Genomic DNA, 26,209 nt, shown 5'->3' on the forward strand with positions numbered 1-26,209 from the left:
GACAGTCATTAAAAACTTTGAGACCATATTTTTCAACATAATTTTTATTTTGAAGCCCGAAACTGGATTTTCTTCATATGAATCATTTGTTTAGCATATTGGCATACAGAAACAAAAATCTAAAGTTTCAAGAATGATTTCAAAATAAAGAATTTCACAAAAGAAAACGGCACCTCCCAAACACAAAGTCACAACAGTCAATACAGAGTATGGCCTCCATTTGCTTCGATGCAGGCAGCAATCCGTCGGCGCATGCTTTGGACCAGGCTTCTGATTGTGGGTTGGGAACAGCCCATACGCCTGGCTACATCACTGTAGCTCAAACCGGCCTCCACCATACCCAGTGCCCGGAGACGTTGTTCATGTGATAGACGCGGCATGATGCTGTTCACTGGACTAACAATGGTGGCCTTTTCTGGGCCTTTATATAGGCCTTCAAAACCCATTCTCAAACTGTGCAGATACTCACTGAGTATTGCTTGGTGTGTATTTGGTTCACTTTTGCAAAGTGACCAACCCATGTGCAATGAATCATGACAAAATGACAACTCAACATTATCTCAACTACCAGGGCACTAGATCATCAGTAAATCCACAATGAATAATTACAACCCCCCTACAAGTAGAATTCTGCGTACATTTCTACCTCAAAGTTTCTATTGACTGTCAGTATATATATATATATATATATATATATATATAATAACATAAATAAAAATAAACCTGATGTTGTAAAACAGTGGGTTTTACAGGGTTAAAAGAAGCAAAAGGGAAATTAGCAACAGTAGAAACAGAACAAAATCACTCAAGAAGGAACCAAGAGGAGAGGGGGACACCGACTGGCTGTTGCCACTTTACGTTGGTAATCACACGTTAGTATTGTATTATTTTTAAGTTAAAGTGCAGACTATTAGATTGTTTTTGTATTACACCGATCAGCTGCAATATTAAAACCTATAATCATCTACAATGCAATGCTCTGCTAAGAAATCTTGGGTCCTGAATTTATCTGGATGTTACTTTAACACCCACTTAGAAATATTGTTCTAACCAAACACATCTCCTCATGGCAGCTGCACTCCTGGCATGCCCTACCACACGGCAAAAAATGCTCCGAATCGATTCGAGGAACATGACCAAGAGTCAGAAAAAAGAGCTGTTTTAATGCTGTGGCTGATCAGCGTACATGTATGATTAGAAATGAACAGGTTACTTAGACTACACTGAAAACACAGGCCTGACAGTAGCTTCACTGTTTTAGTTCACTCTCTCCTTCCTCACAGTGCCTGTTTTTGGTCACAGCAGGCAAACTGTTTTCAGACAGAAAGCTCTAAAAATCCACTACCTGCTCAGCACCAAACAGCAGACAGACACAGTCAGAGACTCGCTGTGAACATGGAGGAGTGTTCAGTAGCTGAACAACAAGATATCAAATGTAGGCTTAAACATGAGAGGCGCAAACAGCTGAGTCTTTTCCATTATGAATTTAATCATCTGAGCTTTGTGATTTGTGGGTAATGTGACACACCTTGTGTCCCTCTAGCAGCCTGTTAAGAATACCTGAGTCCTCTGCTGCTGTGTTTCTACTATTAACACCTGCTGGTCATCTGTAACTGGACTCCAGGAAAAAAAATAAACAATGATGACTGGTAGAGGCTGATAAAGGCTTTGTTTTTACTCCACCTGATGACCATACACTCATTTGTTCCTCTGTCAGGAATCGTCGTCAGACTTCCAGAGACCTTAAAAATGAGTGGGCACTGTCGAGAAATGTGATTTGTTCTGCAAGGACAGTTGGAAACCGACTTCTTGAAGCTAGTCTGAAGTCACACAGGGCGAAAGAAGCCCTTCATTAAAAAAAGGCAGAGCAAAGCCCGGTTACTCTTTACTGAGGATCACAAGGATTGGACTGTTGATGATTGGACTAAGGTTCTCTTCAGTGATGAATCCAATTTTCAGTTGATGCCCACTCCAGCCAACTTACTGGTTAGGAGGAAGCCTGGAGAAGCTACAAACCAGACTGTCTGCCCCTACAGTAAAACATGGGGGTGGATCAGTGACCATCTGGGGTTGTTTTGTTATAGGTGGAACGAGGCAAATGCAATTGTGTGAAGGGCAAATGAACCAGGTCATGTACAGGGCTACGCTTGAAAACAGTCTTCTTCCATCAGCTGGAAAACTCTTTATTAGGAAGTGTTCTTGGACAGGGCTGCACAGTTAAGTAGTGGTTAGCCCTTTTGCCTTGCAGCAAGAAGATCCCTGGTTTGAATCCCAGGGTGGGCCTGGGATCTTTCTGCATGGAGTTTGCATGTTCTCCTTGTGCATGCGTGGGTTTCCTCCGGGTACTCCGGCTTCCTCCCACAGTCCAAAAACATGCTGAGGTTAATTGATTACTCTAAATTGCCCGTAGGTGTGAATGTGAGTGTGATTGTTTGTCTGTATATGTAGCCCTGTGACAGACTGGCGACCTGTCCAGGGTGTCCCCTGCCTTCGCCCGAGTCAGCTGGGATAGGCTCCAGCACCCCCCGCGAACCTAGTGAGGATAAAGCGGAGTATAGAGAATGGATGGATGGATATTCTTGGACCAAAATTACAACCAAGAATTTCCTTTATTTTAAAAAAAAATCTCCAAACATCTGAGATAAATGTGATTTACTTTTCAAACCTGCCTTATTTAATTCTTCTGCCGTTCCTAATTTGTTCTATGAAAAAGACGATTCAAATTTTAGAACTTGTTGGTAATGTTAACCAACTCAAAAGGCACTACATGGCACTCATTCTCTAGAATTAGACTAAAGCTATGACATTTTAGGACTTTGACACTTAACCCTCCTGTCGTCCTTCAGGTCAAATTGACAGATTTTAAAGTTTAAAAATTTCACAGTGAAAACTTCCACATTTTCAAACATTTTTTAGGAAATTTATGAACATTTTTGGGTGAAAAAAAACAAATAAAAAATGTTTAAGAACACTTAAAAAAATCAACCAAAATCCAGTGAATTTCGCTGTCAAATTTGGGTATTTTTTATTTAAAAAAATTAAAACTTTTGAGTGAAACTTTTCAGGAATTTTCTGCCTGAAGATTTTTCAATTTTTTATAAATTTGGGGAAATTTTTTCTGAATTTTTGGACTTTTTTAAGACAAGGCAACAACATTTTTTGGTAAAGAACAACACGAGGGTTAAGAACAACATTTTTCCTCTCTTTACAATCCAGCCCTAGTAATTAAATTTAGTAGTTTTTGGGATACTGCAGCATAAACACCGGCTGTGTCACGTAGGAGACTGCAGGCTGGATCTTCGGAGGAGTCTGTACAGTTTTCCCTGAGTGTATCTTGAAGTCATCCTGGCTCCTGTAGTCTCGCTGCACACCTCAGAGGACAGATGAGCTAAGCACTGTGTCAGCTTCACGAGTCCCACCAGCAGAGCTCCGCCGCCCAGCATCACACAGGGCCACAGCAGAGCCAGCAGCGCCTTCCTCAGAGTGTACTTCCTGCTCAGGATGACGTGCTCGGGGTGTCTGGTGTGGTCGATGAAGCACGACGAGGTGCTGCCCAGCTGGCCGTCCAAGCTGCTCTTCACCCTCCGGACTTCATCCTGCAGCGCTTTTCTGTCCATTTGACATTTGGGTATGTAGAAACACTGGGAGAGAAAAGACAGGAGTCGAGTGTAATTCTTTTTTATCAAGTGACCCGCTTGTTACCGTCGGCAGCACTGATTGCAATCAGCAAGGCCGACTGCAAGGGCCTTTTTTTTGGATTCTGTTTTTTGTCTGTTTTAAAAAAAGAGAGAGAACATTTTCTCGCTTCAATTTGCTGTAATGGCACTGAAAGAATATTCGATGCAATCTCTCTGAATGGAGCAGAAGTGCAGTGCGAGAGCATTGCCTAATAATATCTGCTGGCTTATTCACAAGAGCAGAGGAATTAGGGTACTGCTGCTATTTCATCCTGTCAGGTAGTTCGGAGCAGTTATTTGCCTCGACTGCTTTCTCAAGTCCCTACTTATATGTCTAATATAAAACTGGGATTACTGTGAGTCCTGAGAAGTAGCATTAAGTCCTATTTAAACAGAGCAGTCACACATGTGAGTGGTGGGACATGGACACCAAGTCAGAGGTGCTCCAAAGCTGATCCAAACATACAGCTCTATTAATTCACAGAAGCTGGAATCTACCTCCATAACTTCCTACCTCAGTTGCGAGGAGAACCGATTCCTCGTCAAAGTGCAGAAAGGCCTCCTGATTGGAGCCTGTGAGGTTGACTGTCACCCTGAGGCAGGGCACTGTGCTCACACCTCTGCAGTCCACCCACTCCTCCGGCAGCTCGGTCTGCTGCAGCACACAGCTCACCTCCTGATCCCAGTCACTGCAAGACAAACACCAGGGAGAGAAGTCAGAGAAGTCAGACCTCATCTTCCAGCATGCAAACTCACAGCAGAAAGACACTAATTGAAACACTGCAGCTATACATTATTCTTATTGTTTCATCTGGAACAGGTGCACAATACATTTCACTGTGCATTATACTATGTATAACTGGGCTTGTGTTAAATAAAGGTCTTGAGTCAGTAGGATGGTGTGACATCAGATGTTGCACAGACACTGATGGTGCCCAATAATAAACGAGACAGAATTCACAGTTTTTCGCTCACCATTCACAGTCGAAGCTTCTGATGTGCCCTCTGACATGCAACTTGAAATAATCGATTTGCAGTGTGATGTAGAACTGAAGGACAGATTTGCCTCTGTGGGCTTGGAAACATTTGATCAGTATCTCCTCCAGGCTACCTTAAATTAACAGCACTGGCTGCAAAAATGTTGTGCACGTTTGGGACGACCGATCTTTGTGAGCAAGTTTTCTCAGTAATGAACATTAATAAAACAAAACTGTGCACAACGCTCACACATAAGCACTTAACTGACACGCTGAAGTTGGCTGCTGCTCAGGACATGATGCCTGATACTGATGCACTTGTGCAGGCTAAAAGATGTCAAGTTTCAGGAGCAAATACGAAGCAAGAATAAATCCTGTAAAATGCTGCTTTAGACATTGTTGCCCTAGGAAAAAAAACAGTTGCTAAATGAAAACTTGCTGTAGTAAATACTGTGAAATTCAGTGTTGGTCATCAGATTCACTACAAAAGTGCTTGGTTGAGTGGAATATTATTTCTAATGGATGCATCCATGTTATGTATGTAGTTTTTAATGTATATTTTACATATAAATTTTATACATAAACAAGGCAGATGACAACTTAACTTTAACTGTCTGTATAAAATAGCTGCTACTTAAGATTTAAAGGTGTGCAGAGTTAATTTAGGTGTTCACAATTACTTTCCAGATGTGGAAAACAGACTTCAAAAAATTTCTATATCTTGATAAGTTTGATTTTTTTTTTATTCCAGGACTATGTTTTTAAGTTACACATACCTGTGACTAAATATGTTGTGCCATTGTACAATCACTGTGATCAGTTGTAATGCACACAAATAAATGTTAAACTGAGTCATAGTGTTGTTGAAATTGCACTTACTTTAATCTCTGGTTGTTTCTAATATAGTTTTTAAAAGGACAGTTCATTACATATACAGATTTTTCTAATATACTTGTTCTGCTTTGCACTAAAACGTCGGAAAAACTTAGACTTATTTTTGCAGCAAAATTGCAGGTATTAACCTCAACAATCTCTCTGATGTGTATAAGCTCAGAGCCTTAAATAAGGCCCGCACACTCCTCACTGACCAGAGCCACCCCTTGGTTGGTGAGTTTGTGCGGCTCTTGTCAGGCCGCAGGTATATCCTGCCAAGATGCAGGACAAATAGACTTAAACATTCCTTTGTCCCTGCTGCAATTGTCCTGCTAAACAAGTGACTGACTAACCCATTTGTGCTATCCATTGTTGTTATTATTGTCTGTGCTTGGTACTCTGCGATGTGATTGTTGTTGACTTGCTCTGATGGCTGTATAGTGATTTGCCCCACGGGGATAATAAAGATTCCTTGAACCTTGAACTTCTCAGTAATTATGCTATAAGTTTACTGATCCGGCCCCTTTGAGATCAAATTAGGCCGTATGCGACCCCTGGACCAAAATGAGTTTGACACCCCTGTACTAAACTATGATGTTTTTGTCATATTTTGGAAGACATACTCAACTGTGATGTTTTTTTCCACATTTTGGACGACATACTAAACTATGAAGTTTGTTTCCACATTTTGGATGGCATACTAAAACATGATGTTTTTGTCACATTTTGGACGACGTACTACACTATGACTCTTTTTTCTGGCAGCTACATCTTGCCACCCTGATCGTCACATAACTCTGCCTCATTCCTTGGCAGAGTAATGAAATTTTCAATTTAAGTTAGAATACTGTCTATCATATGACTTCCACTCAGCATCCTCAGACAGACAGTGTACCTGTTAACGTAGGGTTTGACTGTCGTGATGCCGACCACAAAGAACATGAGCACAGAGAAGGCCATCATGGTGAAGCCCAGCAGGATGGCCCGGTCCTCCCCAACACTCGACACCGGCGTCTGGGTCCGAGCTCCCTGCCCTCCTCGTCCATCGGCTCCTCGGCTGCTCTCATGTTCCTGAGCTACAGATGCATGGAGGAACTCCCTGTGACTCACATAACCACACATAAATACCATAAATACATTAATGGACAGCAGGGGTGCAACAGCTTAATGCAGCAGTGACTTGTTTTTTAATGTGATGCATTAACAGAGTTCATGTTTGACTCTCAAGCTACATTATTGTTTGACTTAGCTGAAAAACAAAAAGCATCTGAGCCGGTTTACTGAGATTTTTGATTGAAAAACAAGTCAGTGCTTCTTTGGAAGTGGAAGCATGCTAGCACAGCAGGGGTTTTTTAGCACAGTTCTAATGTTGGCATGCTAGCAAGCTCACATTGACAACTTCGCTGATGTTTGACCAGCTGACTGATGAATAAACCAGCATCTCCTCTCTAAAGAGAACAATTAAATTAATGCAGCAGAGGCCAAGAGATCCTGACCTTTAGTTACTGTAAGTGGAGCTACAAAAACACGGGTCCTTCATTTTCCAATAATCCAATACAAAATGCATTTTTTTGCTAAACTAAGCATGCAAATGACTTTTAAACTCCCCAATTCATGATATAGACTTTTAGACTCCTGTTTCCCATCGTATTACTGTTCTACCATTGGCGGTTTAAATCAAAGTTAAAGGTTCGTCTTTATTCCTTCATTTTAATTCTTCTTGAAGTTGCCTCAGTCACGTCCACTCTTAGTTTCTTTTATCACCCTGCTGTTTTGTATTGATCGTTTGCCTCATTTCACTCAGTTTTCTCTTTAAGTCTTTTGCTTTTTTAGCTGTAACACTTTTCTAAACAGCCAACGTGCTTTACCTCAGCAATCCTGCTCATATGGTTGTATGACATGCGTTCATGCTTGGTTTTCTGTTATTCTTGCCACTTCATGCATTCACGTTGCACTTTTGCATGTTATTCACCGTGTCTTCTCTGCTGTAGGGTCTGCTTTGTTCCGTCAGTCCTCTCTCTCTGTACCTCTCTGCAGTGTTTATGCTCCCTAGCTTGTTCTCTATTTGTTTCTGCTGTTGTATTCTCTCATTTTCGCCCTCACTCAAACCAGTCAAGGCAGACGTCCACCTTCCCTGACCTGGTTCTGCTGAAGGTCTCTTAATGTTGAAAGGAAGGCGTTTCTCTCTTCTGTTTTCAATATTCTACTTACAGCAAATCTTTCAATTTATTAGGTTTTCTATGTCGAATTTTGTCGGGTCTTAACTGTAATTTTGTAAGCCGGTCAGATAAATCCAGTAATATTATGGAGACTAAACCTGAATGTTTAATTTATTCTGGTATATTTATATTTTATATAATGTTGCAAGGACCCTACAGAGGATAAAGCAGTGCATAGACAACGGATGGATATAATCTTGGACGGTCTTAACTGTAGTATTTACATTACTCAAGTGAATGTGCACAATATACAATACTGCACAGTCTTTACCTAAATATTCCTCCGTGTTTGGTAAATTTGTGACTTGGAAAGGACTTTAGCTTAACAGCTGTATTTTTAAATGTTCTGTATAAATCCTAATGACTTGGCTTGAACATAGTCGTTTTTTTAAATTATATTTCTGTATGCTTTTAAGTTGTGCATTGTTGTAATCCAATGCCCTGCTTCACTGCCATGTTGATGCTTCTTTTCATTTCTTTCACCTTTTCTTGACCATTGAAACTGACCGATTTTGTGTCCTGCCGTCAACATGCTCATGTGCTTTCATGTATGTATGAAAACTAAACCCACTCAAACTGAGATTGGGACTTTTGAAGTCTATGGGATATATCTTTCATACATTTTTATTAAAAATAATAATAAAAAGAAGTTCATTATGATCATGTCTTTACAAATCCCAGAATTATTTATTATGAAAACAATCACTTATTAATAAAAAATGACTGGATATCACTAAAATGTCAACTAAATAACCGTCCGAATTTAACAACAACCACCTTCTAATTAGCTAAACGATAATAAAGTGAGCTTATTCAAAAACAATTTTGATTGTGCTACTTTTATTAAGTTGGGATAATCATGACAGATATTTATTTTTTGGCAATATGTCAAATTTTATATGGGAAATAAATTGTATCTGTGTTAGCCATTGCAAAAACACCTCTCAAGGAAGTGAAAAAAAAGAAAAAAACATATAAATCCTAAAAAAAAAAAAAAAAAAAACTCTCAAGGAAGTGTTAATTCCAGATCACATGACTTGCTCCACATGATGTCATTTCCTCCTGAAGGAAAGACTGGAAGACTCCAAGGCTTTCTGAGTTCTTTAATATAAAGTAGTGTGTGAGTCAAGTGTGGATTTATGGCATGTCAACAGGTTTACTACAATATCTTTATAAATAACTTTTAATTTCAATTTAACTCAGTTGTATCTATAATATCTAGAAGAATCTCTCTCTAAAAATGCCATGTGGTGTTTGGTTATAGGCGGCCATGTTGATTTTAGGCCTGAAAACAGCAATAATATCAACTATGTTACAAAAAGTCCCGCAATCATATATTAACTCGATTACAACACCACTGGTGGAGAACACCTCCATGAAGCACCTTTAAAGCAACAACCCTGATGACATCATTAGGGTTATTGTCCTTCTCCAGAGATGAGAAAACACACAGCACTTTCACAGGCTAATAGTCTTCATGTGCAGAATCAGTGGAATGCAGAGTTAACGGATTCTAGTCAATACAACTTTGCATATCTTAACATGCATTTTTAATACAGCCCCAGTGAGCGCCTACAGTGTGTATAATACGCAGCTCTGTTTAAATTCAGCACTTTTTTTTTTCTGTCATAATGAACTCCCAGCAGTGTTCTCCAAAGTCCTGCTGCCTGTCTCAGTCGATCATCTGCTCTTACCGTGTCTGACGCCTGCGAGCCCCATGCAGGTTGATGTTAATGGGGATGCTGAACGATCTCCGGGGAGAAGCTGTGTTCAAGAACATGCCCACTCCTCTGCCGGCCACCTCCCAGCTCCAAGTATGTACAGTATATCCCCCTAACAAGCTCTGCTCTATCTGAAAGTCAAATGTCCTTCTGCCGACAGCTGATCACCATCGTGTCTCCAGCAGGCTCCAGTGCAGTGACCAGACTGTGTTTTATCCACCAGGGAACTTCCTGTTGTTTACCAAGGCTCAAAGGTGAGTGTAACAACACCTTCCACCCTCAAGTGTGTTTCTATAGAAACCGCCACAGGTAAGGCAGGTAGGATGCTAATGGCCTCTCAGTGGGCCGGTACGCTCAGCTGCAGATGTTTGTCATGGAAAAGCTGAGCCGAATGACTCCCTTCTTGATTATTAACTTGTTGCACAGAGTGAAGCTTCACAGTGACACTTTACTGCTCACATATTCTTGATGAAATCATTTTAACCCTTGTGTTGTCCTGTGGGTCAAAATTGACCTGTTTTAAAGTTTAAAAATGTGGGGAAAAAAAATTTCACAATGAAACTTCTGATGTCCACATTTTTAACATTTTGGGGAAATCTTTGAACATTTTTTGGTGGAAAAAAAGATGTTAAAAATGTTTCTTAAGAACATTCACAAAAAAAATCTGGATTTTGGTTGATTTTTATGTGAATGTTCTCAAAGAAAATATCAGAAGTTTTACTGATACATATATATGTAATCACTTTAGATATTTTTAGGATTTTTTAGGAAGATTTTTGCTAATTTTCTGATAATATTTACAATATTTTTTTAAATAAAAATTTAAGGGAAACTTTTAAGGAATTATTGGAATTTTCTTCCTGAAGGTTTTTGCAAATTTTCAGAAATTTGGGGAATTTTTTTTGCTTGGATTTTTTCAGACAAGGAAACAAGATTTTTTTGGTGCCTGTAAATGAGGACAACAACAATACATAAAGTGGCAATTGTATACCAAACCAACCATCTGTACACACGACTATACACACGTATAGAAGAGATACTGACCCAAAAACATGAGTCCTGCGACTTTTCATTCCCTCTTCAGCCCGTTGAACTCGAAAACCTCTCAGTTGGTCCAAACACTGTCTGTGGTGTGAGTGCAGGCCAGTTTATATGTGTTATTCAAACAATCGAAACGCCTTGTATTATTCATGGGCTGCTGAAAAACATATGGAGGTATTATCTTAGTGACAGTTCTGTTTAATATAACAAGCCCAAGGCCAGGAACACGGCAGCAGCTTGAAAACAGAGCAACCATTCAACAAAACAGACAGCACTGTCACACCTAATTTATTCACTATTGAATACAGTTGAGCATTAATTTGAATATTTCCCTTTGTCACACACGCTGGTGTTAAAGCTCCATATTTTGGGATACACGATGCTTTTTTATCACATCTATTTCATTTATTTTTATGGCTATAGCTGTGTGATTTATTATATGTGTGACCTGCTATGAAGAACTCACAAAGTTATTCATATCTACAACCTGCAGAGCGGAGAGGCTTGACACATTTCTTCACGGAGTTTGCAGAGAATCAAGTGCTTTTGATGAAACTGAAGAAAACAAGATTAAAAATGTATAAAGCTCTGGGTACTTTACCTCACCTGGTAACCTGAGACACTGCTTTGACCGTGAGGCTCGCAGCATGACGGCGCACTACAGACGTGACTCAAACAGAATTTCATCTTTAACATAAATGCCTAATGGGATCGGACGGCTGCAATCATTTCAGCTGGAGCTGTTTTGTTTCTGATGCTGACTCGATGGGCTTCAGGCTTCACACCAGCTTTCTGATCTGTTTCCAGGGCATTCTGAAATGACCTTCGTCAATGGTGCGATGGATTCCTCTGATTATCCGGCCCAGCAGTCGTAAGTGGACGAATGGTGTCTCTTGTTATCTAATTATGCTTCTGAACAACATTTCAGAGCAACATGCACAGACAGAGGTTGGTGTATAAAAAGCTGCAAGTTCCCGAGCACAATGGATGATCGCCAGAAGAGGAATTTAACGTTTTTCACCATCGGGCTGATATTTATGCTGAGCGGCATAGAGTACGGTAAGTTCATTCTGCAGTGCACATCACAGCTGATTAAGCATCTGATTTAATTTCAATATATTTTGCTGCGAGTAAATGAAGCTTGTCATTTACACATCTGCCTCCTTTGCCTTCCCTCGCTCCTCCGTCATCGGCTCAGCTGTCATTCTGCCGACAATATGGAAGTACCTGCAGATTCTAGAGGCCCCACCTTACTTCCTGGGTCTGGGCCTGTCTGCCTTCAGTCTGAGCGGGCTGCTAACAGGCCCCGTTTTTGGACTCTGGTCAGATCGGAGCAAAACTACAAAGCCCATCATCCTTTTCTCCAATATTTTTGAGATTGCTGGTGAGTCAAAGCACAAGACAAAGCTCATGACCGGCTCACATTTAGACAGTGTGAAGCTCTGCAGGCCCTATTTGGTGTCAGAACTCTAAACTGATTTGTTTGCACTGCAAGCTACACAGGGAATGTAGATGGCTAGAAGTGTGTAAAATGGCAAAATTTTAAAAGAAAATTCAGGTCACAGGCCATTTTGTGCGTAAAATTCCATATGAATTTTGATTTGCTTATCTATTTAATGCCTGTTTTATCGTTGTTTACTGTTATTGTGTTTTATTTGTCCTCCTTTTGCAAAGACACTTTCTAGCATTGTTTAAAAAAACTTCTGGTCTTAGTATTTTAATATTTTATGCTTCTTGTACTATTTTGTCTTGTTTTTCTTTTACAATTTTAATTCTTACTCCTGCTACTATTGACTGTCTTTTAACATGGTTAGCACTTTGGTGAACTCAGGTTGTTTTAAAACATGCTGCATAAATGAATCAACTTGATTAGATTTGATATAAATAAATCTTATTATTATATATTAGTTAACTTAAATGGTAGTTTCGAATAGTGAGCATGAATTCATTTTATTACTGCATTATCAGAGTAATGCGACTTCAGTGTGTTTAGACATGATGTTGAGTCGCCTTTTTTTTAAGAAAGCTGCAAAATTTGACAATTGAGCCAACAAATCGTGCCAGATGTATCTACATACTAGATAAAAGCTAATATTAACATCCAAACCACAGACAGTACACACAAAATGGATGTTAGTCATTAATTTGAGGGCTACGACATGTTTTTTTTATTAAGCATAACTTTTTATTATCTTTTTTAGTCTAAATGGGACCATAATTTACAAAATGAGCACCAAGTTGTCTTCAAAAAGTCTTGAAACTAGTGATTGAGACCATGAAGTCATTAGTTAAATGTTTACTGTGGTAATAAATCAAGTGAGAAGTAGAATCATTTTATCATGGACTTCTATACAATCAGAACTGTTTTGCAATCAGAGGAGTCGCCCCCTGCTGGCTGTTAGAGAGAAATGGCTTAACACTTCAGACTTGAGGGCTATTACCATCTTTTATTTATAGTTTATGATTCTAACATACTTGCACTGGCAGTATGAACAAGCTAAAGTTGCTCAATATGGTGATGTAAAGATGATGTCTATACATCACCATGAAAGCATTCGCTAATTAGCAGTAAGTAGAATAGAAAGTAATTGGCATGTTTGATGAACTTTTCATAACAACTAATCTTAGTAATAATCATTATCATTATGATACTACTACTATTAAAACTACTAATAATAATAATGATAATAATTATAAATCTTATGATGGCTTAGAAACACAAAATAAATCATGTAAAAGAGAAACCATAACTACAGTTAAAGAAAACTGAGATAAAATTAGCAATAAAAACAACAAAAATTATTAAAACAATATAATTATTAGGAATAAACAGAGCAAAAAAGACTTCAGAAAAGGTAAGTCTACTGAAAGAAGACTAGCTGGAGGTAAAATAAGATAAAAGTAAAGCTATAATTACCCTTAGGATAAAAATGAAATATAAATAAAACGGATAAAAATTATTTCCCTGCAGGTTGCAGGTGCACAGTGGATGAACTGGATATCCAGTGTCAGTACAAACAGCCGGCACCTGCCATGTAATCCAATCATTTAAGTGTGTTAGGTAAGAGCTTAGAATAAAAGACAGCATCCATCCATCCATTCTCTATACACCGCTTTATCCTCACTAGGGTTGTGGGGGGTGCTGGAGTCTATCCCAGCTGACTCCGGCAAAGGGAGGGGACACCCTGGACAGGTCACCAGTCTGTCACAGGGCTACATATACAGACAGTCACACTCACATTCACACCTACGGGCAATTTAGAGTAACCAATTAACCTCAGCATATTTTTGGACTGTGGGAGGAAGCCGGAGTACCCGGAGAAAACCCACGCATGCACAGGGAGAACATGCAAACTCCATGCAGAAAGATCCCAGGCCTAAAAGACTGCAGTGAATCTATATAATATGGTTAAAAATAAACAGTTGGGGATTAAATAAATCAATCACATTAAACACCAAGGCTGAATTACATGCGACTTAAAGAAGAAAATGCAGAGAACTAAACAGTCAAAAACAAGCCAAGAATTTCTTAGTTTGGCTTTCTTAACTGTGGCTCACAGGCATGATTTTCTTCTCTGTTTGTCCTCAGGTAACTTCATGTATTTTATTGGATATTCAAAGTGGCTGTTGCTGTGCAGTCGTCTTGTGGCAGGTGACGTTTACACACAGGCATGAACTAGTTAACACCCAACACGTGTACTGTATCAAACACGTGTGAACTTCCTGCTGGTTGACAGAGGTTTTCCTCTCAGGTATCGGTGCAGGAGCAGGCTCCTCCATCTTCGGTTTCCTGACCCGGAGCACGCGACCAGAGGAGCGCGCCGGTATCTTCGCCGCCATCATGGCCGCTCGGCAAGCCGGCCTCCTCATTGGTCAGTTTTGCTTTTTCACTAAAATCAGATGTGTCCCTCTGTTTCCTCTATATTCTGAAAAAAAATCAGGCTCTGGAAAGGATTTGATCTCCTTTGATGTTCAGTTTCAGCTGCGAGGACAGGAAGACATTCAGCAAAATCACGAAGGTGTCGGCTACTGTCTGCCGTACAGCCTCCATTTATCTCATCTTTAAAGCACTTCCTCCTTGTCTCTCCAGGGCCGGCGTTCAACCTGTTCCTGCGGCTGTGTGATTTCAAACTGGGGCCCTTTGTTGTGAACAAGTATACATCTCCTGGGGTAACAGCTTGCAGATAATCAGTAATCTAAGGTTTCTCTGAGAGACTCATGAATACAGAAACAATCTTCAGAAATAGTCGCTCCACATTCTGCACTCGCATGTACTTTTTTCCCTCCTTCTTTTGTTCTCCTCTGAGTAGGAAGAATACAAAACACCTGCAGCGATACTCGGCCCGTAACAGCCTGTATCGATCTACTTCCATCTCATGAGTGTGTCTGAATAGAACACCTGTAGCACGGATGTGGCTTAACTGAGATGTAACAAAGCTCCTCTATCCCTGCATCCGTTTTTCCACATAATTTGCCTCTGAAAGTCTCTCCGTGCCAGGTTGCTCCTCTACAAATGAAATCTCTCCTGATAGCTTCTTTTTTTTTTTGCAAATATTTGAGGACAATTGTGCCTTTTTATTCCCTCCACGTGCTGTCAGATCTTCATGTGCCTGTTGTGGGTGCTGCTCCAGTTTGCTGTCCTGGCTATGTACTGGGATGTGCCACCCATCAGCTCGGAGGAGGGAGCAGCGGTGAATCTGGAGATGAAAAGGGAAGGGGAGGAGGCGCCGCTGATGGGGTCCGACGAGGGGCCGGTGAACACCTACAGGGCCCTCGGCACCGACCAATTGGAGAGCTCCGCCTCGTGTGAGATGCAGCCTGTGAACGGAGCCTCGAACCCTTTCAAAAACTTCAGCGCCAGCAGAGGTGAGCGAGCAGGTTTCTGAATGCCCGTCCTGAGCAATGAGTGTCAGCTTCTCCTCTCTGGCCCGTTTGTGGGGTTCAAGTAGGAAGAGGTGTCACTGCCAATGCACACGTTTCCTATCTGCTCTATTGATTTTCTTGCATTCACAATCGCTCACACATACACTTCCCATTCTCCTGGTCTCTCTCAGGAATTTTGTGTAGCATGTCAGATCAGATTCCTTGTGTGTTGATCTGACTTATGGGTGTGTGTGTGTGTGTTTGTTTGTGTATGATGCCAGGTGTCCTATAGGATTAGTGTCATAGTAGGTTTACATAGAATATGAGCAGTGATTGTGTGTCGCTGTTGATTATCTTTTCCTGTACTTTGTTAGACTGTGTATGTGCGTGTGTGTGTGTGTGTGTGCGTGTGTGCACACGTGTCAAACCTTCATATCGATTCTCTCACTCTTTGAAGATGTGGCAAAGGGATGGATAGCAGACTTCCTCTTTTATTGACCGGCTTGCTGTGGTTGACTTGTGGATGAAATGGAGAAAGAATGTCTAATGTGGCCAACATTCTTCGTATCGATTCTTTTTTTGTTCTGAAGAGAATCTACAGCGGCAGAAACTCTGCAGAAGTGGAGGTTGTCTGCTGTAGCGCAATACAGTAGGAGTGTGTGTTAGCCGTTACAGTGTGCCCGGTGCTCGCTCTCTTGAATTATTGATCCTCTAAGACTTCTTTTCTTCTTTTTTTTTTTGTGAATGTTTGAAGAACCTTTGAAAATCAGACACATCTTTCACTTTCTTTCATCAAGTCTTTCTTTAAAAAAAATGGTAGGGGTCATGGTGCAAGGAAAAAATGAACACGAGTAAAATCTGTGTGGATTTTTGTTTTCGAAACATGGAAAATTACACAACTCCCTACTTCACATTTGGCCTGAACTGCTGTATTTTACTCTGTTTCAGTAAATATACACACACTCACGTACATAAGTATCACAGAGCTCCCTCCCATTGTGCTTTTTTAAATCTGATTTCATTATACCTTTTAATCTGGTAACTGTCTGATCATAACTGGATTTGAATTGTGAAGAAATTCATACAGACAAGAGAGAAAAAGATTTTTTTTAATGTCCCTAAAACTGCCTGACGACACACAAAAACATCGAATATTATGATTACCAGTGATACTGAAAGAGTTTTGCAAAAAAAAAAAAATCCCCACTCGCATTAAAATATCTGTTACTGTGGTTAAATGATCCCTTTTGGAAGTTAATGAAGCTGAGAGACTGCACTGAGGGCTGCTCTTAAATCTGGATTAACACATGACAGAAGAAAATTTCAGAACTTGAGAAATAAGGCAGTAAAGCAACTGAGGCAGGCCACAGCTGATTATTAAACTAATAAATGAGTCTAAGGGAAATAGTAAATTACTCTGTGAAAGTATTGACATAATACCAAAAATGGAGGGCAATTTACTTCCAAACTGGGTAATAAAGGAACAATCAGAAGCGATAGAAGACAAAGAGCAAATAGCTACAAACTTTCATGTTTTGAGGATTCAGTCTAGACTTCTTGAGCCTGAAAATGCTCCATCTTCTGCTTTTACTCAGTGTTTCAGAATCAATGGTATTAAAGCACTTGATTGCTTAACCCTGTAAAACCCACTGTTGCAAAAATACAACATATCTGTCTATCTATCTATCTGTATTGCACTTTCCTTGTTTTCTTTTATTAGATTTTTTTGCAAAGTTTTTCAATTATTTTTTGTTTTTATTTATTTCTTGCTCATTGTTTCCTATATTTGGGTTTATATATATATATATATATATATATATATATATATATATATATATATAATACATTTTTTATTTATTTTTTTCATTTTTTTCCAAATTTATTGTTTGTTTATTTAATTTATTTTTGTCATTGTTTTACTCATTTTTTCTATATGTGGACCTTACAGGGTTAAAAGGGTCAAAGTCTAAGCATGCTTTTGATATTGATGTAATTTTAAAAAAATAATAATGTATTACTATGTAAGCCTTTGACTAATTTGACAAATCTATCAATAACAACCTTTAATTTTCCCTCTTGAATACTTGCAGTAGTGACAAGTGTTGTTAAATCAGGCGAAAATGACCTAAGGCCCTATTAGTACCCTCCTGATAGCCTCACATTGCGGAAAAAGGTCATCTATGATCAGCTGGTGTCTCATTTGGACGGTAGTTAATTTACTTTACATTTTCTGCAGTTTGGTTTCTGAAAGCATCATCCGACAGAGACGGCAAACTGTTTTCTTGTTGAACAAATCAGATGTTATCTTGATAGAGGTGGTGTTGTCGAAGCTGTGTTTTCAGATTTGAAGAAGACATTTGACACAGTTAATAATGGCATTTTACTTTATAATTTAAATTTATCTGTCAGGGCCTCGACCTTGAGGGAATCCTACTGAAATGAGAGGAATAATTTACGATAGTGGGTGACAGTGTTCCACATTTGCTAGTTTTACAGTATGAATTCCTCAAAGGTCTATTTTAGGACCAATTTTATTTTGTGTACATATTGATGACCTTCCTCAAGTGTGTCCAGATGTAACTGTCCAGATGTTTGTTGGTGAGGCTGTGATTTTTACTCATGCACAATCTAAAGAACGTGCTGCAGCCAAACAAACAGCTACAGTGAGCAACGTGTCAGACACAACAACGAGTCAATGAGGTCACCAGCAATGGTAAATTTAGTGGCGCCACTTGTCTCCGTCTGCTTGTTGTACTCATGTTTTCCTCATCTGTCTCACTGCATTACAACCCGTCACAGGCAGGTATAACTGCATCCAATCCTGTGCACTCACTGTACAAGCAAATCATAAAAGTACTAGATAAAAAGCCATAAGATCACCATCACTGCAGTATCCTAAAAAATACAATTTCCTCAGTCTTGTTATTTCCTCTATTACTCTGATACATCAGTGATGTTTAAAATTATTCATAATCTTGCATCCTCCGCTCTGCCTCTCTGAGGATGTCTGGCCCAAACAGGCGGCAGCATTACAGGTAGGATGAGAGCATCTACTGATGGATACCACAGTTAAGAAAACCAGCTTTTGGTCAATTTGTTTTCTCGGCTAAAGTAGTACAGAAGTAGAATTCCATCCCCTCAAACGTTTGGCATTCAGGAAGCTTAGCAGTGTTTAAAACCAGCCTCAAGGTTTGGCTGAAGTCAGCACAGAATTATCCACCAATGATTACCTTTTATTTATAGTTTTTATTAATTATCTTATACTGACACCCTTTTAGTTTAATATTATTTGATGCAGTGTGTTTATACTCCGCTAAGAAACGATGGGTATGTTTGTCTGTCTGTTAACAAGATTATTCAAAAACAGACAAACGGATTTGGGTTAAATTTTCAGGGAAGGTCAGAAGTGACACATGGACCACCTCATTATATTTTTGGAGTGATGTGGCTTATAGACTGAATCCACGGATTAGTTAAATATTTCTGTATCATTGTGAGTCACTATAACCATGACAACACTGAACACTACAACAGCTGCCTGTTGACGATCACATGATTGCAATCCTACTACAAATCGACCGTTTCGGACTTATCAGAAATCATACAGGGAAAAATTGATTAATTTGTGGGGGTGTTTTTGAGTCTTATCAATTCTGTTACATATTTAGCTCATGCTATTTGGTATCCATACATAACATACACATGCATAACACACGCCTGTGCTCAATGTTAGGTAATTTTTTATAAAGATTTCATCCATCGGACATGATACAAAGACTGAGCCGCCTTGCCAGACTTCGCCCTTCTTGTGTTGTGGTCATTTCTTTTTTTGTATCAGCCCAGAGACAACAGATGCAAATTAGCTGCTAGCTACCTCTGGTGGAACACTCTGCAGCCATCTTGGTAGTGCCATTTAGTGGTTATTTTGAGCCAACAGGGCCAGGCTCCCATCTGAATAAATGGGGAGGTAGTCATTATTACAGTTCTAATTCTAATCTCAGAATGGTCACTTGGGCATAAAAACTGCATGTATTGAGTCACAAATTAATTCCGCTTAAAAGAATTAAAACCCTTTAGAAAGTTAAGTGGGTAACTTTGGCCTAAAATAAAATTCAAAAAGTATTTTTCCTCACACTTCTCTGACAAAAGTGTATTGAAATAAAGTTACATTAAAGTGTGGCTGTATTAAGAGAGCTGCACATGGGAATGTCTCTCAGCGTTGGTGCCAGTTTTTCCCAGCGGTCGCTTTTCATTGGCATCACAACAAAAAAATCCCCTGCTGTTCATATTGAACACAGAAAAACGCACAGACCCCCGTGGACATTTCTGAAAAGCTCTGACTTTGCACTTTTTGCAGAATATAGAAGTTAGCTACAGACCGGGCTGTAGCATCAAATAACTACTCTCTGAGGGGCGTCGAGCACAGTGGGCGGATATAGCTCAGGATTTCTGGAGATTTTAGAACTTTCTACTGTGTTTGCGCACCGTTGATGGAAATCATCCACAAATTAAAGTCAGGCAGGAGCTACATCAGTTAAAACTCTTTAATGATGAATTATAAAGATGTGCGTGATGGAGAGTTTCCTTGTACTGTCGCTTCTCATAGCAAGCATTCGATTTCTCGGCAAATGTGCAGTTGGTTCACTTGCAAGTACGGACAGTCTATGAACATCATGAACATCTCCGCCCATGGACTTGGGTGGATGAGGAAATTTTATATTACACTTTGCATTGAAGAAATATGGACACAGAAAACATGAATTGGCCTTAAAGCTCCACTACTCTTCAAGTCAGTGAAGCTGGAGACAAAAAAACGTATAAATACGTTACTTTTAGGTTTTTTAATCTATAGTTTTATATCCATAAAACTTCACCAGAGTCCAGGAAAGTGTTTATTCCAATATATAGCGTATGAGCCCAGCAGGTGAGTGTGTGCAGGGCTTGCAGGAAAAAAATACTCAACTTTTTTTTTGGCTTCTGCACCAGGCGAGTTGCTTTCATTGATGTGATTGAGCACCATCTTTAAGTCTGGGATCGAGCTCTTCTAATATAGCCATAATGTAGACTCACACCAGGGACTAAAGGTCAGGAAATCTCAGCCTCTGCTGCATTGATTTTTAAAAAATCGGTCTCCCAACTTTATGGAGTGCAATACCTAATCACTCCAGGGCCTTTTTAAACCCACATCAACCTATAAGTACCCAAGAACAGCCTCCTCATGCTGCGTGTATCCAAACAGGCACAACTAGTAGTATATAAAAATGAAATCATGTAAATAAATAATCGTGCAAACACTGAATAGAGAGAGCTGAACCATAGAAGATCACACGCAATATCAAGCCGTTCCTCCAGCCATCTGGCATCTACATCCAAATTTAGCAGCGAGCCCAGCTCTTTTCCTCCTCTCCAAGTCCATAAGGGAGTTCTTGTTCCAGGAAAAGCTGGTATCAGAATTTGGAATTTATAAAAATATAGTTTTTTTCTTGTTTTATCATGTTTTGGACACAAGCAAAAGGAAAAAAAAGCAGAATGCACAGTTATCTCTAGCAAAAGAAAGAGGCTGCTTATTGGACTCGAGGATCAGCATGTCCAAGCCGCCAGGATTCGTCACGCCTGCCTTCTTCAATCTGAAGATCGCTTTCAGATAGTCCAAGTTTTCTTTTCTCTTTAAACTTCTTTATCTTGACCTTACTTTCCAATCGAAACTTTCAATTTAATGATACCAGTCGAACTTGTTTCGCGATTCTCTCGTTGGGTTTTCTTCTATTTGGCAGCGCATGTATCTCATCGTCTTTTTCTCTTCTTGCAGAGTTCCTGAGAGAAGAGGTGGTCGTTCTCCTCACGGCTCAGTTCATCACTCTCTTCAATCAGACAGCGTTGGAGGTGAGCGAGCTGAGATCCATCAGCCAGAGTTTCCAAACATTTCTCACAATATCACACTATTTTACTTCATCCACGCTGAATCCAACCGAGGTTTGCCTGGAAGGACCTTCAGAAAATAGAAAGTATTGCTTATCGCTGAAGCAAAACTGATGTAACAAGTGCAAATAATCAGCCTCTGTGTGTGAAACAGAGAAAATGAAGAGGCCCTTCTTCGGTACTTACCTGGTTTATGTCATTTTTAGATCAAAACTGAATCACTCTTTTGATCTGGGTTGACTGAAGCTGCTTGTCTCAGCTCTAACAAGAATCTCTGACTTGCTGACCTTGTGGGCATCTTTCTAAAAAAACATCCCGCAGACCATGGTGACTCCTCTGACGCAGCGCTACTTCGGTTTTGGCGAGCTGGGCAACAGTCTGATGTACAGCCTGTGTGGGGTGGAGGTCATCCTGGGCTTCTTCTTCGTGCGCTGGCTGAGCAGCAAGGTGGCGGACCGAGCCGTGCTGGCAGTGGGCCTGGTCATCTGCTGCACCGCCTGTATCTGGTGCCTCGTCTTCCTTTGCAACCCGCGAGGTGCTAACCTGCCAGGGAAAACACACAAACACACACATGCAAAAGGCGCACGCAGACTCAAAAATGTCTCGTTTTCCGAGCCAGACCCTCTCTGTGCGACCAGTGTTTGGTGTGTAGAGCACAGCGGAGCCATATTGGGTTACACACTGGCTGAATTGAAGGCGCTCTTGTAAATAATATCACTCAGGCTCTGGTAGTCCAGCAGGAGATCATACAGGCAAACCGGATCCTGTATGTTCATGTTGGCCTGCGTCTCTTGCGGCTCGTCACGTTTATCGCTGTGATTACAAGTGACAGGTGCTGGAGCTGGGTAGTGCCTGGGTACATATAAAAGGATTACACTAATCTAATTACACAAAAACGCTATTTGTTAAAGCATAACCGACATTTGTTCACTATTTGTTACAGTTACAGCTAAAACGACCAAACAAAGACGTGAAACCTAAAAGACATACCTGAAAATGAGGATTTTTTTTAGACCACGAAGAAACACGCTTGATTGGTGAAATTTCATTTTGATCATAAGATTATAGAGTTTGAGCTCACGCGGGAACATCCAACAGTTTGAGTGGGCACAAATTCACACAAACATGTGCATGATGCAAAGCAGCAGAGAACAAAAATCGAGTGGCTGCCAGCTTGGCAGTAGTTTCGTTTTCAGAGAGAGCTATCTCCGGTAGTGCCAGCCCATTTGTGGAAGAAACTTAAAAACCGATGGAAGAGGGGCTGGGCAACTGAAGTATGATCTGTCGCACTGTTTGAGTGTTTACCGCCACATACAAAGAAGAAAAAGCAACAAAATATTAACATTTAATCACGACGAGATCCACCGAATACATGCGTGCAGATAAGAGAGGGTTGCTGTGAGAGTACAGTAAATGTTTAATGATATATTTCTTGTGATTCGGGAGCAAACTATTGTAATTTGGTGATACCGTGATATTATCCTTCCACCCCTGCCAGGTGGTTATGGATGGGAGCTGTCGGCCTTCATCATCGGAGTGTTTCTGCAGCTGCTTGGGCTTCCCTTCGTGGCAGTGTCTCAGGTGTCTCTCTTCTCCAAAGTTACTGCTGAGAAAACACAAGGTTGGCTCGCTTTACCTTGGCACTGTTTGCACGGCTCGACACATTGAAACAACAGATTGTTGCTCAGTGTATGTAAAAAAAAAAAGTACACATACTGCGCTTTCAAGCCATATTGTAATCTTACTAGAAGAGAGAAAAAGCTTTTATTTATTTACTTCTTCTTTTTGTGTGTGTGTGTGTGATGCCTCACCAAAAGGATTCAGCCAAGGTGTCAGACGCTCAGTCGGGGGCCTGGCCACCATCTTGGGTCCTTTGTGGGCTGGAGGACTGACCAATAATTTGTACATAATGCTGGGCATGATGCTCGCTCTCCTCGTGATGATCACAGTAAGTAGAGCAAGTAGCCTTAATTGACTGGCTGTACGATGAATTGAAGTTGATTTGGAAAATTAGCCTAGCTTAACTCAGCGTAGCATAAGCACTACCATTGTTATCACACTCATGTACAAAACCCACTGTGATAAACAATAGTTAGATGAGAATGTGAAGCTGCTGTCTAAGAGCTGGTTGGCTTGAAAACAGCCATCTTGCATTTTTAAGGACTCCAAAACAACAACCTAGACATAAACAACCATTTTTAAGCCTCTGAAACCTTGAATTTAAATCTTAAGATAAGAAAACTGACACCACTGTCTCATCTGTATGATAAATGTGTGATAAATGTTACTGGTTAGCTTAGCATAAAGACTGAAAACAGGTGCAAACTGCTCTGTTTTGTGCCTACTATCATCTCTGAAGTACCTTATGTTCAATATTTACAAAAGTCATCAATTTAGCATAACAAAAAGCACAAATTGTTGCTTTTATATTTTATTTTTTAATACATTAAACAAAGCAGACATAAAACACTAAATTTAATGAGTTTCAGAAGGGTTGGTAGGAAGCTTTTTTGTCATTTTTAGTCTGGGTAGCTGTTAGACTTTTTCATTCTCGATGCTAAGCTAAGCAATGCATATTTACTACGTATAACATACATGAGTGTGGGGTCAGTCCTTGTCAATTAACTCTTGTTTTTCCCAAAATCTCAAGCTTACTTTAATGCTACCAGGGAGTCGGAGGTGACATAACATAATGGATTGTGTTTCTTTTTAAAAGTATCCAAAGCTGTGGCTTCAAGAACACTTTATTTTTTTTATTATTATTGTTATTATTTGTCGTCCACCCAAAGTGAAAAACAGCCTCAGGGTGTTCTTGCCAGTAAAATCCTGAACTCAGCATGTCTGTGATAGCCTCTATTTATTACTTGGTGCTCTCGACTCTCTGAAGCATGTCATGTTATAATGTTTAAAAATGTAAAAGCATCAATTTTGTATAAAAACAGCAATTGCTGTTTATACATGTTTATTGTACCTTGATTAAACAAGGCAGACATGAAATATTAATCAGTGAGTTTCCAGGATGCTGGTAGGATGATGATGTTTCTTGTACTTGTTACTTGTACTTGTCCATTCTTTATGCTAAGCTACGCTAAGCTAAGCTTGTTGGTGGCATATTTTCTGCACATACATGAGTGTGGTATAAAATTTCACAGTTAGCTCTTCTATTTCTCAGATTCTAAAGCTCTTAGTTCAATTTCAATGTAGTAAGAAGCTGGAGTTGTTTGACCTTCATCTCATTCTTTATGCTAAGCTAAATGGTTGCATTTATATAGCGCTTTTATCCAAAGCGCTTTACATGATACATCACATTCACCCATTCACACACTGATGGCGGGAGCTGCCATGCAAGGCGCTAACCACGACCCATCAGGAGCAATTAGGGGTTAGGTGTCTTGCTCAGAGACACCTCGACATGAGCACGACAGGCTGGGGGATCGAACCACAACCCTCCAGTTGCGAGATGACCACTCTGCCCACTGATCTATGCCACAAGCTAAGCTGTCAGCAAATTTACTGCACATACATAAGTGTGGTGTCAATCTTTCCATCTAGCACTTGTATTTCACAAAATCTCAAGCTCTTAGCTCAGTTTTAATTTAAGAAAGTGGAGCTGTTTAACCTTCTTTCTATTCTTTATGCTAGGCTAAGCTAACCTAAGCAGTCAGCATATTTACTGCGCATACATGAGTGTGGTGTCAAATTTTCCATCTAGCTCTTCTGTTTCTCAAAATCTCAAGCTCTTAGTTCAATTTTAATGTTGTAGAAAGATGGAGTTGAAATATTGTAGTGGATAGTTTCTCAATTCTAAACTATCCAAAGCTGTGGCTTAAGAAAAACTTTTTTTCCTTCATCCACCTAGAGTGAAAAACAGCCACAGGGTGTTCTTGCCAGTAAAATCCTTAACTCAGCATGTCTATGATAGCCTCTACTTATTACTCGGTGCTCTCTATTCTCTAAAGCCATATCACACTGTACATTTTCACAGGTTATGACGGCACTGTCCTACGACCGGCTGACTGAGTCCAGGGCAGTGCAGTGTGCGCACAGCTCTGACAGCGGAGGATAGAGCTGCAGTCTGTCTGAAGAGCAAGGCGAGGCTAAAGACGGACGGAGGGAATGCCCTTCACATCTGAGAGAATCAATACAAGTTTACTGCAGAGGAAAGGGTATGAGTGTGGAATAAAAATGTTGAAAACACTTGCTGGACCTCAGAACCTGCCACAGAGGTGATCACACTTCACAGGTAAAGAAAAAAAAACTGTGTGTTTTTGGGCTCTGCAGCATCTCTTCTGCTTTCAGATGTTATTAGAATCTACTATGTAACTATTAGACTATTAATTATATTTTACACAAGGGGGCACCATTGCCCTCATGTTGAATATTCAGAGGCGTAATTGAAGATGAAAGCTATTATTTTTAAACTGAACTATTTATATTCCCTGGTGTTGACGAAAAAATATGAGAGCAGGTTTTTCCGTGTGACCCGTGTACCGAAATTTTGTTTCTTGTGCCTAGTCTGTCTTCCAGTAATAATTTAAAAAAAACTCTCTGAAAATGAAACAGTTGACACAATGAGTGCAGAAGTGAAGTTGTCAACATCTTAGCAGCTCCATGTCAGTTGTAGCTGATAGAAGGGGAGGGTCAAAGAGAGAGAAGCTTTATAGATTTGTTGGTGTGTTTTTGGATTGTGTTGGAGTAAAACTAGACACTTAAATATAATCCCAGACAAATCCAAAAGCCTTGGATGTAATTTAAAAAGTTGTTGTTATCTGAATCTGTTCCTCCGCAGCTTGTGCAAATGAGAAGCTCCTGAATTAAAAACCAAATTTAAAAAAGCACTTGTTAATTAGCCATCTCTATCTTTTTACTATGGGGGAAGACTTAAAGTTTAATTGCCTGTATTCATAATTCAAAATGTG

The 26,209-nt window shown here is 39.9% G+C and overlaps 2 protein-coding genes across 2 annotated transcripts; one reads left to right on the plus strand and one right to left on the minus strand.

Annotated features, from left to right (window-relative positions):
- Positions 1–3,181: 3,181 nt before the first annotated feature.
- kcnmb3 (potassium calcium-activated channel subfamily M regulatory beta subunit 3) lies at positions 3,182–9,526 on the minus strand. The gene is made up of 4 exons (XM_022212689.2): positions 9,441–9,526; positions 6,423–6,626; positions 4,192–4,366; positions 3,182–3,641 (listed from the first exon to the last, which is right to left on the minus strand). Exons 1-4 carry the CDS (start codon positions 9,524–9,526, stop codon positions 3,273–3,275), a joined length of 834 nt encoding a protein of 277 aa, XP_022068381.2. The 3' UTR covers positions 3,182–3,272.
- Positions 9,527–11,235: 1,709 nt separating this feature from the next.
- On the plus strand, positions 11,236–25,824 carry mfsd8l2 (major facilitator superfamily domain containing 8-like 2). Its single transcript, XM_022213173.2, has 11 exons — positions 11,236–11,567; positions 11,707–11,892; positions 14,098–14,160; positions 14,261–14,380; positions 14,599–14,678; positions 15,107–15,374; positions 21,181–21,254; positions 21,612–21,825; positions 22,789–22,911; positions 23,108–23,238; positions 25,276–25,824. The coding sequence occupies exons 1-11, from the start codon at positions 11,492–11,494 to the stop codon at positions 25,354–25,356; spliced, it is 1,416 nt and encodes a 471-aa protein (XP_022068865.1). The 5' UTR covers positions 11,236–11,491; the 3' UTR covers positions 25,357–25,824.
- Positions 25,825–26,209: the final 385 nt, after the last annotated feature.

Source organism: Acanthochromis polyacanthus, chromosome 9, assembly GCF_021347895.1.
Source record: "Acanthochromis polyacanthus isolate Apoly-LR-REF ecotype Palm Island chromosome 9, KAUST_Apoly_ChrSc, whole genome shotgun sequence".
Taxonomy (NCBI): domain Eukaryota; kingdom Metazoa; phylum Chordata; class Actinopteri; family Pomacentridae; genus Acanthochromis; species Acanthochromis polyacanthus.